The 20,287-nt window shown below is 35.3% G+C and overlaps 1 protein-coding gene across 2 annotated transcripts in view; it reads left to right on the top strand.

The window, feature by feature from the left end:
* LOC121877600 (RING finger and transmembrane domain-containing protein 2-like) overlaps nucleotides 1-19,848 on the top strand; it is a 28,936-nt gene extending 9,088 nt beyond the window's left edge. For both annotated transcript variants that reach the window (XM_042383401.1, XM_042383402.1), the window contains exons 2-8: nucleotides 139-320; nucleotides 3,556-3,993; nucleotides 9,339-9,469; nucleotides 12,428-12,605; nucleotides 13,026-13,179; nucleotides 15,176-15,391; nucleotides 18,748-19,848. In XM_042383401.1, the coding sequence (XP_042239335.1) occupies nucleotides 145-320; nucleotides 3,556-3,993; nucleotides 9,339-9,469; nucleotides 12,428-12,605; nucleotides 13,026-13,179; nucleotides 15,176-15,391; nucleotides 18,748-18,981 (1,527 nt within the window). In that variant the 5' untranslated portion in view covers nucleotides 139-144 and the 3' untranslated portion in view covers nucleotides 18,982-19,848. The remainder of the gene's footprint in view (nucleotides 1-138; nucleotides 321-3,555; nucleotides 3,994-9,338; nucleotides 9,470-12,427; nucleotides 12,606-13,025; nucleotides 13,180-15,175; nucleotides 15,392-18,747) is intronic.
* The last annotated feature ends 439 nt before the right edge of the window (nucleotides 19,849-20,287 follow it).

Genomic DNA, 20,287 nt, shown 5'->3' with positions numbered 1-20,287 from the left:
ATACAGGTATGATGAAAATTATTAACATGCTAAAAAAAATTATCTTGTGAAATAATTTGTCCACAACCTCATGCACACTTGGTTGAGGAACTGTAAAAAAAATTAAGGTAATCTATTACATTGTATAATATTACACAGCTGAAAATGGCAGGCCATGGGCGACCTATTTCACCGGAAGAGGTAAACAGGACAGAGAGATCAGTACTTCCTATTTCCCTCACCAGCCGCCTACAAACCAACACATGGCGCCAAGTGTTTACATCTCTGCGACCTCTTGTAGCACAGACACGCCAGAGGACACTAAGTACTTATGCTCGCAGGTAAACATTATTGTATTTTCATGAAGCTCTTTTTTTGGATAACTGTAAACCCCTCCTCTGTACATGTAAGAGTTCATGTTACATTCAGATCTGGGCATGTTTCAAGAGTGATATTAGTTACCACACAATTACAGTATACATTACCTGTATTAAATTAAATTAATTGTTCTAGAAAGAGTATTTTTACTCATAATTCACATTTTTGGGGGGGCCAACACTGCTCACGAAGTAAAGATAACTGTAATGTAAATACAGTAGGGTGAAATAGAAAGTTTTTACATTGTTCATTATTAGTCATAGTTTATTGAATAGATTCATGTTGTCATTAAAGCACAATTAATCAGTGTTACAGTGTGTGAGTTAGTTACCTTATTAGGATGTTATTAAGGGTTTGTGCACATTAGCTGCTTTTGCAGCATGCAACTATTTACAGATACTGTACTGTACACTGGAACCCCGCATTACGAGATGGATGTATTCTTGAAAAGTGGCCGTATCTCGAAATTCTGAAATGCAAATCATTTTCTCATATATACTCCAATGTTAAAAGTGAAGTGCATTCAGACGGAAATTTTTTTGGTCAACACAAGTAATAAAAACAAACTTATAAATGGAGATATACATTTATTAACACTAATAATTATAATTTAGACATTATATTTTACATATCAAAATTAATAGTAAATACATAAGCTTTACTCACCAGAGGTGGTGTTGAATGGTGCATAAGGTGGTAGTGGCAGTGGGATGGTATAGGGAAGGAGAGGGAGGCTCAGTGGCATCTGCCTCACCCTGTATATCATCATCACCACCACCACCTTCCTCATCGTGTGCTGCAGGAAGGGTTGGCAAAAAATATTAAAGCTATGTATTATGTTGGCTTGAATAAGTTTAAGTATTTGTAGGCCTTTTTATAATTTTTTAATATGCTAGTAATCATAACATTACAGTCAGAATGATTTCGCAATCATTTATACTCTTTTCCAGCTCAAAAGATGACTGGGCAAAGAACAAATTTGAAAAACACAAACTTTGATCAGTCATCCAGACACATCCTACATGCTTAAAGGCAAAAACTAAGTTTAACTCCATCTTAATGCATGCAAAAACTATTCTACTTTTACATTTCAAAGTTTAAAAAAATTAATTTAAGTACAGTTGGAGAGAGAAGAGAGAGAGAGAAGAGAGAGGAGAGAGAGAGAGGAGAGAGAGAGAAGAGAGAGAGAGAGAGATGGGCAGTGGCAACTTGGCTTCCCTGGACCGTTTAATACGTGATCTGAACACATTACAATCAGAGGTTCAGAGCCCAACCATAAACGGAAGCAGTCACCAGTTATACTGGACAGTGGCAACTTGGTTCCCTTATAATCAGGATCTGAGATAGATGCAGCCCTGTAAGAAAGCTTATTATCGTCGCTCTCACCAGTGTATAATAGTTCACATCCACGTATAAATTGAACACCCACGGGGACATAATGCATCCCTGTCTAACACCCACATCTAGTTCAAATGTTTCACATTACTTCCCATTTACTCTTTCTGTTGTCCTGCTGTTCGTATAGAATGCTTTTATTGCATTTAATAGTCTTCCTCCCACTCCATACACTTGTAATACCTCCGACATTGCTTTTCTCTTCATCCTTTAATGCGCCTTTTCCAAATTTACTATGAATTATTAAACCCATCTGTAAGTAATAAAACCAACAAAAAACTTATTAAAGGAACAAAAAAGCATAGGTTATATTATAAATTTTTTATTTTTTTATTTGGTTTAAACAAGAAGAGTTGTGTGCTGTTTCCAGTGCATCTTCTCTTTGTAGAGTTCCTTGTAGCAGTTCATGACATCATTTACCTGTATTTATTGTGAAATATTTAGGCTACGCTCCCGGTTCGGATCATTAGCACTTATGATTTCCATAGCTTCATCAAAGAGGGAAAAGATTTCTTCAGTTAACTAGGATAAATCCTCGCTGCTTCAACATCAGTATTGGCAGCTTCACCACTTAGTTTAATGTTGTGCAAGTTAAATCTCTTCCCAAACCTGTCAAAATATCCTTTACTTGCCTGAAAAGATTTTTCTTGTGATCCTCCACTACCTTCCTTTAACAATGACTCATCATACAAGCTCTTGGCCTTAGCTTGAATAACCATTGTAGGTATTGGTACATTACATTGAGACTGGTCTTTGATCCACACACAAGGAGTCTTTCCATATTCAGCATCACTTCACTTTGACGAAAATAAAGTGTCTGAGGGCATAATGGTGTTGCAGCTTGATTACCTGCCTTAATTTTGTCTCTGTTGTCTTGTAATGTTCCCATTGTGGATACAGCAAGCCCCAAAGTCTTAGCAACGGTGCAAGTTTTCTCCAGCATCAAATTTCAGTTAAACATCGAGTTTTACGTCCATTGTAATTCCTTTATGTGATCGTTTAGGTGTAGTACAGTACTGTACTTGCTTTTGAACGTTCTGGTCTTTTTGAAAACATCTTAAGGGTAAATGCACTTCAGAGTGTGGAAAAATCTTGAAAGAAAAACAGGTAGGAGTGGAGGTAGACCGTAACTGACGCACTCCCAGATTCAAATCAAAGCCTGCCACCAGTGTCATCGACACACATTTGTTTTTCACGTTTAATAATTGAAAAATAAATAAATAAATAAATTCCATAAAAGCAAACTTACATTCCATATCTTGATTTTATTGGTAGTGATTTTCAATATCTGTAATTGTTAATTTCTGTAACAAGAATTCTCGTAATGCAGGGTCCAGTGTATTTAAACGGTAAGGAAATGTTAATATTTCTGGCAATATTTAATTGTAGCCGACATAAAATAGCAATACTGTATAGTGTAAATGTGCTTATACTGTACAGTACAGTACTATGCAGTATTTTGTTACATAACAAAGTAATGCCATCTTAATTTTTGTGTGTGTGTGTCGATATGTGGTTTTTTCTGAGTCAACTTTTTTTAAGAACAGTAATACTGTACATGTACTGCACTAACTTAAATGAAATTTAGTCAACAGCAGGTAAAAAAAAAAGATGAGCATACAAATAATGTTTCTTATGCTTGGAACTTCATGTTAACAGATTACAGTAAATATTGCATTATGTATCAACTTTCATTACTTCAGTAATTGTTCCAGTGATTTATTTTAAGTCATAATTCAAGCATTTACAGGAAATATACCATTTTAATATCTCTTAATCATTTCTGGACATAATTTCTATCAGGTTACACCAGCGACAGCATGATGTTCAGTTCAGAAGACCTCAGCTGGAAGGTGAGGAACAACAGTCACTCCTGTACCCACATCCACCAGACCTTCATGGTGAAACAAATAGGGGAGCAAGAGGAACTGATAACATGAACAATGTTATTATTGACATAGAGGATGGCAACAGTTATGTTAGTCATTCCCAGAACATCCCTGACATTCCAGTTCCTCCACAACTGTTACATACTGAACCACATAATTCTAATCTTCCTACTGATAATATTCATGGATCTGTAAGTGCCTCCAGTACAGTTGAAGGATCTGGAAGTTCTTTTACCACCTCTTCAACATCAGAGCCACTGTTACCAATGTCTGGTACAACTGCTTCAGTAGATGAAGGAGGAAATGCAGCTGAAACAGCTCATAATGATGCTACTGGTGCCAGTACTAACAGGTAACATATTAGTAGTTAGTATGTCTTTTTATGAACGCATTCAGCCTCTAGAAATAATTATTTACACTCACATGGTGTGATATAATCCCAAGAGTTGGCATCATTAACATTAAGTACTGTAATGTAGCTTTAGTTCCTTCAGGATCAATCTAAGTTAATAGATGCAGTACAGGTGTAAAGAACGCATCATATTTTGTTCCCAAATATTTCCTCTTTTCACTTGACTGCTTCTACCTTCTAGTGTTATTGATATTGCTACATTCCTTTATGTGTTTATGACTGTGTCCTCATAATTTTCTTTTAAAAAATTGCTGCATTTGACTCTCCATGTCTCTTTATGATAGATTTCACCTGCATGAGAGCACAGAAGTGCTTCTGGTTTAACCCAGGCAACATAGTTATTGTAACCGCTGTTGACCACCTTACCCTTTTACATTTAAGGTGTACTGAATTTCTGAAACTCCTGCACTCACTACTGACAGCTTACAGCCTAAATAAGCGAAAATCCTGAAACGTGTGCTTCTGTGCACACATATTAATGAATAGCGAGAAGATTATGCAAGTTTTCTAGACAGACAGGATGACTTTTTCCAGAACTGGTTCATGATTAATGGGTTAAGTTTGGCCACAGCTAAGGTGATGATTGCCACAACTCCCATAATAACAGTTTTAAACAAAGAACCCCCCCCCTCCCCAGAGAGACAAGGAGGGGTGAAGCACATGCAGAATGATAATTTAAAATACGTAATGGTAATAAACCTGCAAACTCTGGCTGACACACAAAGAAATGTTTATTTAATTTGTTTTTGACCTTTTGATAGTTATATCTTTAACTTTCTTTTCACAATACTACTGTATGTATATAGGATTGTGTGTAGATGTAATTGAGTAAAAAAAAAGAAAGAAAGAAAGAAAGTTACATATATCTGCCCAAAATTCTGAGTTAAAAAAATAACCATAATATCTCACTGCTCGGTAAGGTCAGCCTTCCACAAGCATGTCCTACGTAATTATTGTTCACTGTAAATAAGTTATAAACTTGAAATTCCGGACACGCGATTGCTGGAAATTCTGTGGTCAACCAGTATATTAAAATTTTCCTTGTAAATGGTGATGCAAGAACACATAATTGATTCACTTAAGCAGATGAGGTCAGTCACTGTCAGCCAATATCAGTACCTTTACTTGTCTGAATACTGTATATGGATTAGTTCTATATTTCTTAGTGCCCATTTTCATGTTTTATTTTTCTGAATATAATACATGGTGCATAATTACTGTGCATTGTGTAATGGCTGTGGTTGATTACTGATTTCTTGTTTGTATTGTGCGCCTTGTGGCTGATTACTGTACTATATAAAGATTGCAGACCCCTGGTCTACACCATTGCAACATGCCACTGCCACCAGACTGTGTGTGCATGATCACCTAAATCACACATGGTCAATCAATCAATCAGAGTACCGCCCTCATATCTGTGGGTTGGTGACCACAGTCCTCCATTCTAAACGTTCCCAGGCTGTTTTTACCAATCCTCCAGTTTTTAATTTCATTCATCCATCCCAGTCTCTGCCTCTGGCCCTTCTATCCTCAACTTTGAAGCTTTTGCTAATCTTAGTACTTCTTCATTTTGTTGTCCTGTCAGTGTAGCTTATTCTTAGCATTTGCCTACAACACTGCATTTCAAAGGCCTCCCTCCAACCTTTTTCTGGGGTCTGCTGAAAGTGTTCACACATCTGAACCATACAATAGTCCTTGTCATGTAAAGCCTTTCAGCAGCTTTTTTCTCAAATTGAAGTTAATGTCTCTTTTCATTAGGTCTTTTAGATTATTAAATTCAGTTTTTGCTTGCCCTATTCTTGCTAATATTACTTCCCAAATACACAAAATTTTCCACTTGTTTAAGTTCCCTATTGCTTACCATTAACTCTTAAACTATATTTATCACCTTTTTCCACTAATATGTTAATGAGTTTTTGTAATGCCTCTTCACTATCTGTGATAAGAGCAATATCATCTGCATAGCATATATTTGATAGGCCCTTTTAAAAATATTTAATTGTGACTTGCTTTTAAGAAATCTTGGTCATAACATGTGCATGATTTTATCTAAAGGTAGTGGTGTACCGGTTATGTGCCTGAAAAATAGATCATAATGATCTACTATCTAAGAAATGGTTTATTTTCTGTGTAACAATTGCTTTTTACTTTGGCAACTTACTGTAGTCACCAAATTTAATAGACAGTAAATAATAATTTTACTACACAACTCTCAATTTTTTGTTCTTAACGTCCCACTTGTAATGTTACTCTGTTTAGCTGTACAGTCAAAAAAAAATATATGCACCTCTATGGTGTTATACAATATGACACACCGAACCAAGAATTCTGAAAACACTCATTTACGTGGGTGATTCCTGTTAATTTCTCTGTATTAACTATATGTGATATAAAAAATACATCATACTGGTTATACAATGCATCACACAACCAGAAATACCAACCTTATCAAATTTACATGGCCTTAGTCAGTGATCGTTGCACTACAGTGTCACAATCCTTAAAAGTAAGAGGAATAAAGGTACTGTAATAGATACTGTGTGTGTAGATAAAAATTAATGATTAATTGTTATGTACTGTATCCATATACTGTACTGTACCGTACTTGTAACTTAAGTTCAACAAAATATATACTGTATATATATATATATATATATATATATATATATATATATATATATATATATATATATATATATATATATATATATATATATATATATATATATATATATATATATATATATATATATATATATATATACATACATATATATACATATATATATATATATATACACATATATATATTTACATATATATATATATATATATATACACACAGTGAACCCTCACTTACGCGTGTCAATTGAACCTATAGGTCATGGCGTAGAACAAAACATAACATATGGGATTAATTGAAATAGAGACCGGGCCGATCCCCAAACTCCACTTTTTCAGACACACAACTACGTAGTAAAAAATAACTCTTAATTTTATGATGGTATGTGCACACACAATTAATAATTAAGAGAAATATCAATAATATTAGGTTTTTTAACACTTACATTAGTAGAAAAGATGGCTGGGCACACGGGGATGGGGGGTTAGTTCCGAGGCAGAGGGCAGATTATTGGCCCTCACCTGTATCACTTGTATCAATTGTATCACTATCCACCACAGGCTTGCAGGGCCTCTTTGTCTAACCCCTCAAAGTCCATATAAGTCCATATCCTCACAATCATTATCACTATCACTGACTTGGGCCGGCTGTGGTGGGTGGCGGGTGAAGAACTCGGTAATGTTTTGATGACTGGGCGACCTTGTGCACACCCTGCTCGCGCCGCTCTCCGCGTTAAAGGGTACACACACCGCGGAAAGTGAGCATTCCATGTTCGGCAGGGTACCTCATAAACGTGGAAACGCGTAAAGCGAGGGTTGACTGTATATATATATATATATATATATATATATATATATATATATATATATATATATATATATATATATATATATATATATATATATATATATATATATATATATATATATATATATATATATATATATATATATATATATATATATATATATATATATATATATATATATATATATATATATATATATATATATATATATATATATATATATATATATATATATATATATATATATATATATATATATATATATATATATTTTTATATATATATATATATATATATATATATATATATATATATATATATATATATATATATATATATATATATATATATATATATATATATATATATATATATATATATATATATATATACAGGGTGTCCCATAAATGTCTATACATAGGAAAAATAAAGTTTATATGAAAATCCATTTTTATTTATATAATATGCTCTACATGACTACCATTCTGTTGAAAACACTCTTCAATGCGTGTCCTCCACTGCTGAAGAACACGTTCAAGCACAGCTGGAGTTATGCTTGTAATGGCGTTGGTGATACGTTGTATGGAAACTTATGGGACACCCTGTATATGTGTGTGTACAGTAGTACCCCGATTTACTCGGTCAATTGAACCCACAGGGTACCGTGGAAAGTGAAAACCGCGTAAAGTGAACAACAGAACATATGGGATTAATTCCAATAGAGACTGGCCCGACCCCCAAACTCCACTTTTTCCTACACAGTACCTATGTTGTAATAAAAATAACATCTAAATTTTATGATGGTATGCTCACACAATTAATATTTAAGAGAAATACAGTCTCCAAGTTAATGTCCATTCAAATAATGGACTCAAACTCTTCCCAGCTCACTAGCTCCTACCTCTCTGAGAAATGATTGGGTGAAAACACTAGATTTTAACGTTTAGTAATAAATAATACCTCAGACTAAAGTTAGGATAATATAATTGACATTTCTGGATTCCTTGCAGGTCAGGGAATATTTTGAATGTAAACTTCATATATTTTGCACGAGAGATAAAATATTTGCTTTGTGTAAACCAAATTATTATATTAGATCTAAAATTTGTATGTCTAATGCAAAATCCATGATGTTTATATTCAAAATGATCATATTGTAAGAATTCCAGCAATGTAAATTATATTCTGGCCGGGTAATTTGTACGAATTTTATGAGCTAAATAAAAAAAAAAAAAATTATACTTTATCACAGATAGAGATGACCAAGATAAAGTGAAACTAGTTGTGGAGTAAGGCAATCACAGAATGAAAAATCGCGAAAGTGTAAAAACTGTGGTAAAGGGGTAATACTGCATGTATGTATGTATGTATGTATGTATGTATGTATGTATGGTGTATATATATATATATATATATATATATATATATATATATATATATATATATATATATATATATATATATATATATATATATATATATATATATATATATATATATAAACAAGTTCATAAGTAACATACAAATGAAGAAGATTTTGAAGTTAAAGAGCAAGAAATGCATAAAATTTAAGTATGAATTTAAAAATTGTTGTGAACAATTATTATTTATTGAAATTATTAATGATAATGACTAACAGTATTAGCTAAACTACCGGATAAAAGCCATCCCTAGCTTACAATAGGATCAAATTTTTAAGTAAATATCTTACTTCAAATAGAATGTCAATGTAGTGCACAGTTTTATACAGTTTTCTTTTGAGTCATGCTGTCTTAAAATATATTTAATGCAAAAATGATTTGTGTCAACTGGGTTCAGGGTTGCTCCACAATGACTAAACATTTCCTTTGACAGGAGTGAGGGTGAATCCCTGACAGAGCTGCTCAGTCAGTTCCCAGAGGTTCGTAGTGGGCTCCTGGTGGCTTGGCATTACTGCATATTTTTCTCCATAATACTTGCCAAGGCTCTGTTTGATCACTTAACTGGTAAGGTATTTGTATGTCACTGTGATATAATTTATACAGTACGTGTATTAGCTTTATGTAATTAAATTTAGAATGTAGTTGCAGTTCTATTGACAGCACCCAGACTCTAGTTTAAGGTATCCTTGGGTTTAGGACTTCATCAGTGCTTTGATAGCCTTGTTAGCTTTAGCCCACAAACCTCTGTTGCATGTCTTTGGTATACAGTATATTTTACAAAACGATATACAATACTGTACAGAATTATTGTGGCGGAATCTCAAAATTGGTATAATGTGGTTATTGTTAGGTTATATGTAAGAGGAAATGTGAGGATGACAGGCATAATATAATAATAATAATAATAATTAACGGTTTATTGAAAAAATTCTGCAGCCCGAGGGCTGAAAATATACATTGGACATAAATGACTTATTACATACATTGGTGGTTTAACAAAAGCCTTCATTAGAGAAAGGTAAAGGAACATACAGTGAACATACAGATTAATGTAGGCAAGGAACAGCAAACTCGTAGTAGTAATTCCTCCCAGATGGTGGTGTTAGAGAACTTCATGTAGTAGTAGTTCTCAGATGCAGCAGGAGGACCTGTGTGTGTAGTAATTCTCAAGAGATGGTGGGGTGTTATGAGGGCCTCTACGGTGTAGTAATTTCTCACAGATGGTGTTATGAGGACCATGGTAGTACTCACTCACAGATGGTGTTATGAGGGGCCTCAGCGGGGTGTAGTAACTCCTCACAGATGGTGTTATGAGGCATCACGTGGTGTGTAGTAGTTCCCTCATGATGGTGTTACAGGAGGGACTTGACGTGGTGTAGTAATTCCCTCACATATGGTGTTATGAGGGACATGTGGTGTAGTAATTCCCTCACAGATGGTGTTATATGAGTGAGGTTTGGTCCCAGGCCTTTCTATCATAGACGGATTAATACATCGGTGGTTGTTGTTGGGTCTCGTGGGCCGTTATCACTGGGTACCTGGGACCTCACTGTGTGAAGGTTAACTTGGGTACGACTGTTACTGTTGAGTTGTTCTCACTGACTTAAGCACTGTTCACCACTGTTCACCTCTGTTTAACACTGGTTCCGTTCCTTTCCTAAATGAAATTGTAACTTCTGGCAAGAACTTGTTGATATTCCGGTGGGGAGGAGGGTTCAGGGAAGGGGGTTGGTATGGGCCAACTTAACAGTTGACCTGGCTGCTCCGAGAGGAGCGCCAGGTACGTCTTGACCCTTCGGTGGTCAATCAGTAGAACCTCATGCTAGGGATGTCCTAGTGGAGTACAGTAGTATACTTTGGGTGTTGGGTTCCAGCCATAAAGCTTAAGAACAAGAGACTCCTAAGTGTTAGTACTCAGCTGACAAAATAATATACCCTGGGTGTGATGATTATTTTAAGTTTATATTAATTTATACAGTCCTACATTTCATATTTCTCTCCCATCTCAGTGTACTTCAATGATTCTTCTGTTCAATAATGTGTTTACTTAGCACATCTTTATGATAAAAGAAAGTGACCCTTCATGTGCCATCACTTTGTAAGGCAAAACTAAGAATAGGTAAGGACAGGAACCTACTCATACCAAATAGAATCATTCACCAAGATTAAGTTGTTCTGAGAAATGGAAGATTTTTTAGAGGGAAACTAGACCTGGGCTGATAAAGTACGACGACATGGGGTCCCCGGGTTACGAACGCGTTCTGTTCCTGAGGGCGTTCGTAAGTCGGAACACATGCTATGTGCATACTGTACTTACAGAACAATGTATAAATCCCACTGTATCATAGCCTAAGTCCTTATATACTTCTAAAACCACTTACTTTGAGACAAAAGAAGAAATAGAATGACAAAATACATTAAATGAAAGTAAAAAATAAGTCATCAAGTAAATAAAATACTGTACTGTACTGTATGTGGCTGTCTCTGTACCAACCTTCAGCTGTATACAAACTACTGGGCAATTATGAATAATCTTCCTGATTTCAAACATTTGTTGTACGGTACTGGGTATTGTGAAATGCTAACAAGGTTACAACAAAAAGCAAGATATATTAGTAAAGAAGTATAATCAAAAAGTTTTATTTTCAAGCTAAAGAAGTTCAGTGTGAGTTTCTTTTGGGGCTGTGCAGACGCCAAAGTGGGATTCTGTTTCCCTCCATACATGTTGTAGGTTAGGTTAGGTTAGGTTAGGTTGAAACAAAATCTTTGACATGACCAAAGAGAAAAAAGTAGTTTTATTATTTTTCATAATGTTTGGAGTAGGGAAGATCGTTTGTAATTGCCCAGTTTAGTAGTTCATATACCATAATGCTGAAAATTCAAAATGACATTCACACTGGAGGCTGTTCTCAGTAGTATTTAAAAAAAAAAATTGTCAACAGCATGTTAAGCCATCAGAGGTTGGGCTTTCCATTCCACTCCCCCCCCCCCAAAAAAAAAATCTGTGAGTACAGCAATACCAATACAGTATCATATACAGGTATGGGACTGTTTATCTGGCATTCCACTATCTGGACCATTGCATAAACTAGATATGTTCTGAAATAAATTATTTAGATGAGCGCCAATTAATTTCTGGTTCGAGCTGGGAAATTTCCATCTGTTACCCTCCTGTGAGCTGTTTGCTATGTTGTGGTTGTTTTTTAACTTGTAATTTCAGGTATTTATGTTAAAAAAAATTTGCGAAATCAAATATTTTGCAAAATTCCCGGCTTGCATATTGGTAATTTTGCGAAATAACTTACAAATTAGGCTAATCAATGTTATAAAACAAAAAAAGAACACGACCACTTAACTGTGCATAAATCTACACGAGCCATCCTAACCTAACCTAACCTCTCACTTAACCTAACCATAAGGTTAGGTTAGTTTAGGTTGTCTGTTTGTAAGTTATTTCGCAAAATTACCAATATGAAAGTATATTGCTTATTTGTGCAATTTACCATTTTTTTCTTCACACAGGACTGATGGTCGTCTTAACATTAGTTGTTGGGTTTATGTGGAGCAACAACATTGTAAAGAAGGCCGTAGCTCAGCAGGGAAGACGCCCTATAAAGCCTCTTCTGGCTTTGCTTGTAAATCTTCCTGCTGGTGTGTTCTTCCTATACTATTCTTACAGAAGTGACAAGCTATTCTACAGGTAAAAAACCAACAACTGATTTGGATTTTTGTAGCTCAAGAGAAAGTCCATTTATTAAAGTTTATACTTTATATGGGAAATAATATAATAATGAGGATTTTATTCATGGAGGAGAGTGTTGCAATGTATTAAGTATTGAGCAAGTTGTTAAACCTATTAGGGACTGATCAAGGAAGATTGGAGAAGGAGGAGTAAGATAGAATAAAGGTGGATGGAAATTTCCTCTTTTAAGTCAAATGGGTGAAAACCCTTGATGTCACTAGGAGTGTGTGAAGCAAATGTTTGTTTATGAGGACTGGTATATTCTATACAGTATTGTGCAGGGGATGACTTTCTCTTTTATATACAGTATAGGCTGAAGGGATTGATATTACCTACTTTTCCTCTAATGTTACTCCTGTACATATTCATCTTCTCTAGTGTCCTGCTGATTCCTCCTGACCATGAGGGATACGGAGTGATGGACCTGATGTGGATCGTCATTGTGTCTGACTATGTACTGAAGCTTGTGACAGTACTGGTGAAGGCTGTCATCACGCTCATGCCTCACTCACTTATGCATTACCAGAATAGGGTATGTACAGTGTACAGTCTGAAACATTTCATAATTATAAATTGACAGCTGAATGAGAAGTATGTTTGGGACAGGGAGTACCAAAACCAGTACAAGGATCATGTCCATGAATTGAAAGAGATTGGGTGAAGAAAGCTTTGTGGCTAGGCAACTACAAGAGAAATATCTGGGGAAGGAGAGAAACATTTACCTTGTTCAGTATTTGTAGCTATGATTTTTGGAATAGCTTGTTCAAATGGTTATGGCACTATATGAGGGCTCAAACACTGCTGGGAGTACATGGTGAAGAAAATGAAGAATTTGAGGCAAAAGTAGGGGTTCATTAGGGGTCTCTCTTGAGCCCCTTCTGTTTATCATAGTGCTAGAGGCAATATTACATGACTGGCCTGCCCTGGGAGTTGTTGTATAATGATGACTTTGTGGAGAAATTTTAGAAATGGAAGGATGGAATTGAGTCAAATGGATGGAGAGTGAAGGTGGCAAAAATTAATGTATTAGTAGTGTAGGTGAGGGATGTGTGATGGAAAGTGGAAAATGACCATGTACTGTTTGTAGCAAAGATGTTGGCTGCAACTTATTACTGTGCAACAATTGTGGAAGGTGAGACACACAAGAGGTACAATGGAGTAGATGGCAGATTGCAGAATGTTACTGATTTTAAGTGTCCTGTATGTGCAGGTAAAATGTGACCTTTACAAAGCTGGAAAAACTCATCATAGGGGATATATAACCCCTGGATAGTGTCAATGAATTCTATTATTTGGGTGACATGATCAATACTGGAGGCAATACTGCAAGAATTAAAAATGGCTGGATAAAGTTTAGGGCGTGGCTGCCTTTATTGAAAGAAAAAGGACCTTTCCTCTGTGTGAAAGGAAAGATGTATGCAACTGGTGTGAGAAATGCGATACTGTATGGCAGTGAAACGTGGATGGATAAAATGGATGATATATACAGCGTATATATATGCAGGCTTGAGCAAGCTAAAATGAGAATGGTGAGGTGGATGAGCACTGTGACTCTGAAAGATAGAAAATCATTCAGAGTTAGAAGATGGCTGGGTATTGAGTGTTTGTGAAGTTTTTCATAGATGTAGGCTGAGATAGTTTGAGCATGTGGAGAGAATGGATGAGACCAATTGGGTCAAGAGATGCAAGAGCCAAAATGTGGAGAGGAGGAGAGCCAAGAGTAGGCAAATAATGACATTGGTAGTGGTTGTAAGAAATGACATTATAGTAAAAAAGCTGATGAGAGAGACTACAAGAAATCATGCAGCAAGGATAGCTGCCATCAGGTAACTGCAGTTAACCCACACAAATGTGGAAAATAACTAATGTTGAACATTATTATTTCTCTTATTGGTCAAATACATTAACTGAAGGGCATGTTCCATTCAAGCATTCGTGAGTTGTTCTTAAGGATGTAATTTGAGTTAATGGTTGACAGAGTAAGTAGATGTATCAGTCTAGCAGTTTATTAGAGGCATAATTTGTTTTTTAATTCTTATTATTGCACATGTTTTTTAGTGTCTGAGTTACTAGGGACATGTGGATGAAGTAATTATTATAAAAAGGGACATTTTAATATGATTTTTGGATCTTTGAATTTTGGTCTTAAACATTTTTCATTGATGGATCTTGTTACCTTTATGACTGTCATCTATGATACAGTAGTAGAAGAGACTCCCTGTGTCATATAAAATCCTATTATCAGTTCATCTATATCTTCCTGTTATTGACCCAACCCTTCCCATGGACTACAGTATACTACTGAAATTCAGCCATGCTTTTCAAACTTACAAATTTGGGAATTGAGCCCCAACAACTTACTGTATAAGAATACTGTACTGTATTTTTCTTGTGTAGTAACTGTCCAAGTTGCATATCATCACATCTGCCTTTCATTGTGTTGTTTTTTTGAATGAATTACTTTATTAATAGATTTTTAAACTGCTAATGCCCTCACTGAAATAATTATTATTATTTTCTTTTTCCAGGGCAAATACTTCTTAGTGGTGGAGATGGGTTCACAACTGTACCGGTCCCTAGCACCCATCCAGCCCTGGCTGTCATATCTACTTGATGGATATGCTGGGCCACGGAAAGTACTTGGTATTTTCCTGTCAGCTACTTATATGGTTTGCAAGGGACCTGATATTGTAACCAAAATGAAGTGCTTTCAGGCTGCAATTGTCAAGTTTATTAACAGTGTGGTAAGAGCCTTTTCAATTGGTAATATACTGCAAAGTAATTTTAAAGGGGCAGAGATAATACTTCAATCATGTAACAAACACACATGCATGTGCACACACACACACACAGAGGAGATTGAATTCTCTGAATGACATTTAAGGTACTTGTCAGTGAACACCTATAATTATTCACACAATCACAAAATTAAAGATAGAAATAATTTAACTTATATAAACATTACAAAGTATACTGTATGAAGATGACACTAAAACAAAGATGAGGAGCCATGGGGGAGGTTGGGGCCTTAAAATTCTTGCTTCATGTCCTTAACCTCTTTAACTTATGGTCTTCCTTGGGACCAGGAGAAAGATGGGTGAGGGAGAAGGGGATGGTGAAATTGGAGAAGGGAAGGGGAAGAGAGGTAAGGAGGCTGGTTCTCTGTCGCTTTGTCTCTCACACACACACTTGCAGATAAAATAGATTTATGACACTTGAACTTAATTTTAGAATGGACCCAGTTTCACCAAATAAAGCCTAGATTTCAAAAAAATTCTGAGGGAGATCCTATACTCTTCCCTGTCCAACCCCTGATTAATGGATGTTTAGTTCTGTCTCTGTACATGATGGGTGTGTGTTTACATCTGTACATGAAGGGTGTGTGTTTACAGATATATCGTCAGTGCCTTAACCCCTTGTTGAAGAAAATGACAATATAATTCGCCCTGTCTGCATGATACTGTTGTCTTGTGTTATGTTTCACCTGTGTGTTTTATATTTTCATTTTGCTATTCCGGTTTGTTCAACATTATGAATAGAAAGTGAATGAGACCAGGAACATAAGTATATTGTACTGTTTTGTGTCCTTTAATTACCCAATTTGTTATATTGGATAATAATTTTTGTAATTGAATTATGGGTTACTGCACTTTTACATTCAATATGAATTATACCAATACTTGATGCTATAATGTTACAATACAAGAATTATGTGTTTGTAATATTTTTGGCCCCATTTGAGTTCCTTAGGTCAATATACTTAAGATCTCCACAATTAAAATTTTTTCTCAAGTATCCAATAATGTTTCAAAGAAAATTTGGGTCAAGTATGGAAGCCTTATGGTCTCATATTTTTTAGAAATGACACTTAGTGCAAACCAACCTTGAAATATCATGAAAAGATTAAATAGTTTGTTTATAATTTAGAATGCCAATGTCTTGAGAATACAGCTTTTTTGTTAGTGTGTTGTTTGAGAATTTAGACTATCACGGCATTCGATGTAAAGGTTTTTCTGTAGTGTTATATTTGAGCGTAATTAATTTGATTATAACCATTGAATTTGATTTCCAGGTCATTTCACATACTACTTTATACTGAAACCCTTTAAAGATATGGAGGAATGAAAAAGGCAAATGAAAGAAGAACAAATGATAATTAAGCAAGATGTGACAGGTATGCATAGAGCCACCATAGGAATAATAGGGACAGGAAGTGAAAAAGGATGGAGTAGATGGCCAGATTTTATTGGTTAAGAACGCCAGAGTGTGTATAATTTCCCTGTATAATGTACGAAGTAATAATAGACCAGTTTATGGCAAAATGATATAGGAACATGTTTGGTAATTACAGTAAACCCTCAATAACTCGACACATATGGGCTCTGCCCTTGCCGAGTTATCCCTAATTCTGACTTATAGAGGCACTTCCCCCCCCCCCCTTCTACAGAAATACAAAACAAAAATTATCAACTCATAGATGTGTACATGTAATTACTAAATGTAAAAAGGTAACACTTACCAGCACTGCAGGCGAAGAATGAAGCATCTTAGTAGGTGACACAGATGCATGGTAGGTAATATAGGTGGCCAGATATGCCGAGATTTTCCCAGATAATTTTATATATCACAGCATTTCCCGAGTTATACTAGTACATTCCGAGACCATATCCATTCCGAGTTATATGAAATGCTGAGTTATCGAGGGTTTACTGTTTACTGTACTAGTATATGTGGGAAAGAGGTAGTCATTCTTATGATGCGAACAAAAAATGTGATAGGACAGGGATATTGTTGGTTCAGCAATGGCTTAAATGTTTGTTTTAGGGAGGGAAAAAGAAGAGAATTTGTTCATGATATTTTTAGACTTGGAAAATTCAGATGACCTGTAAAATAAAAGCAGTGTAGGAAGTATTAAAAAATATTTGAGATACTGTACGTGAGAAAGTGTTAAATGCTGTCCGGAGTATTTATAGAGTGAATTTTTCAGTGGACGCTGATATTGAGGAGGCCTTAGGGATGTGCAGGTCATCAGGATTGTTCAGAAATTTCATGGATGGTGTAGTGAAAAGGAAAGTGGGTCACATAGGCCTAACAGCCCCCCAAGAGCAATGCAGATACAATACACTGTGGACTAAGCCATCTTTTGGTACACAAGGCAGCAGTATGGCTGGCACTTTATTCGATTAATTACACTTTCCTTAACTGTAAAGTTAGATACATATTCACAGCTGGATGAACTAGTGTGCCTAGGCATGAACCAATGATCCTTAGGACAGAATGCAGCACTGTATCCACTTGTCAAGAGTAATGGGTAGGAGTCTTAAGTTTGATTGATAGTAATGAGGTGACTTTGCTGTAATTGCTGTTCCAGAAGAAAAGCTGCAATCATTAGTTAATGAGAACAAAAGAGTGTGTCTTAGGAGAAAGTTAATGATGAATGAGAATGAAAATTAAGCAATGTTAAACTGGATAGAAAATGTGGGGATTTAGGCATTACAGGTACAGCATTTGGAAGTGGATGCATCATTGAATAGAGCAGTTGAGGTAAAGAAGGTAATATGTGCATTGAGAAATGTGTAGAGAGAGAGAGAACTATATCAAAGTGGACAAAGATGGACAACACTGTAAAAATGTGATGCTTGGATTCTGGATGCAAGAAGAAGCAAGTTGGAAGCAGGAGAAATAATTTGCATGAGAGCAAAGTACAGTATAAGAAACATAAATATAAGATGGAATGATGGACATTGAAGGAATAAAATAACAGGAAGTGAAGAAAGAATTAGTGTTTCTCTTGATTATGGCCATCTTTTGCTGTTGATGGAAAGGCTTATAAAGTGAAAAATGAAATGATTGCATATTCTGACATCCTTTTCATTTGTATTGTGGACATACTGTACTGTATTTAAAAGGCTTTTGGTTACATAACTCATTTCCATCTTTAATCCTAAGTGATATACAGTACAGTATCTGTATCTTCTGGCATATGTTACTTGTGGATAAGGTACTGTCTTAAATACTTGTTAATGATTATTATGCATAGAATTTTAATACATTTTTTTTTAATTTTAAATGAGAATATATATTTTGTAATTTTTTACAGAATTATGGTTGCACCCCAAGCAAATCTCAACTTGAGGATGCTGGAGGCCTCTGCCCAATCTGCCATGATGATTTCCTTCTACCAACCATGTTAAGGTGTAAGCATATATTTTGTGAACAGTGTGTAGTCACATGGTTTGACCGAGAGCGAACTTGTCCAATGTGCAGAACACAGGTGGCTGATGACCCAGCATGGAGGGATGGCAGCACCTCACATTTTCTGCAGGTTTATTGATGTGAAAGTTTCAGATGTGGCCATTGATTGTAAAGTAAGACATGTTCGACTTTTGGGTGGCTCCAGAGAGCTATCAGGTATTAACTATAAGGAAGTGATAATATCCTAAAATTGCAGTACCAATAGGTTAACTAGAATATTTATATTTAAAAGACACTTTATTGTAATTTTTTATTTTGTTTCTGGCTTAAGGATTAGGAAATTTTTCATATGTACTTGTAGTTGTCAATGTTCCTCAAGCTTTAAGGATAATAGGAAGACTAAAGCTTTGTGAGGTACAGTAAACAAGGGCATTTTGGAGTGTGTTTAGCCTACTGACAAACATTCATCAGTAGTTAAAGGTCTGAGTATAGTAGATAGTGTTGAACATTACATCATATTTATTTTTCTAACAAATTTTGTAAGAGAAAATTATAGTTTTAGGGGTGGGCTCCAGGCATAATTTTTAAGAAATGGTGAATATTATGTTTCACGTGTAGATTACAGTACCTGTACTGCATATGCTTTATTTTCATAATGAATATCATTTACTTTATTTGAACTTTGTAAATTTACTATTTTTTAATTACAAGCCTAAATCAGCTAAAGGATCAAAATAAAATTTATGAAGGATATACAGTAGTATACAGGCATTCCCTGATTTTTCAAAGGGTTCTGTTACTGGAAAACCTTACATAAATTTATTTTCTTGTGTATTGGAGCACATTTTCCCATAGACTTCCATTATAAGAACTGAGATATGTTTCTATAAAAAAGAAGAAAACCTTCCTTAAAATAAGAAGATAAGAACATAAGAATGGAGGAAACTGCACCGGGCCTATTGGCCCATACTGGGCAGTCCCGTTTACACCCAACCCCTATTGCTCATATAAGCATCCAACCTATGTTTGAAGCTATTCAGCGTATTCAAGTTAATGATGATATTTGGTAACTTGTTCCATTCATCCACTACTCTGTTTCCAAACCAGTGTTTACCTATTTCACGCCTAAATCTAAATTTGTCCAATTTAAAACCATTGTTACGAGTTCGCTCCTGGTTGGATAGTTTGAGTACCTTTGTAATGTCCCCTTTGTTTAGCCCTGACTTTCACTTATACACCTCTATCAGGTCGCCCCTTGCTCTACGTCTCTCGAGGGAGTGTAAATTAAGATGCTTTAACCTGTCTCTATACTCAAGGTTCCTAATGCCCGGGATTAGTCTTGTCATTCTCCTCTGAATTCTTTCCAATGATTCTATATCCATTCTGTAATACTGTGACCAGAACTGAACTGCGTAATCCAGGTGTGGTCTCACAAGAGCAAGATA

Source organism: Homarus americanus, unplaced genomic scaffold, assembly GCF_018991925.1.
Source record: "Homarus americanus isolate GMGI-L3 unplaced genomic scaffold, GMGI_Hamer_2.0 scaffold54332, whole genome shotgun sequence".
Taxonomy (NCBI): Eukaryota; Metazoa; Arthropoda; class Malacostraca; order Decapoda; family Nephropidae; genus Homarus; species Homarus americanus.
This window is presented reverse-complemented; position numbering and strand designations above follow the sequence as displayed.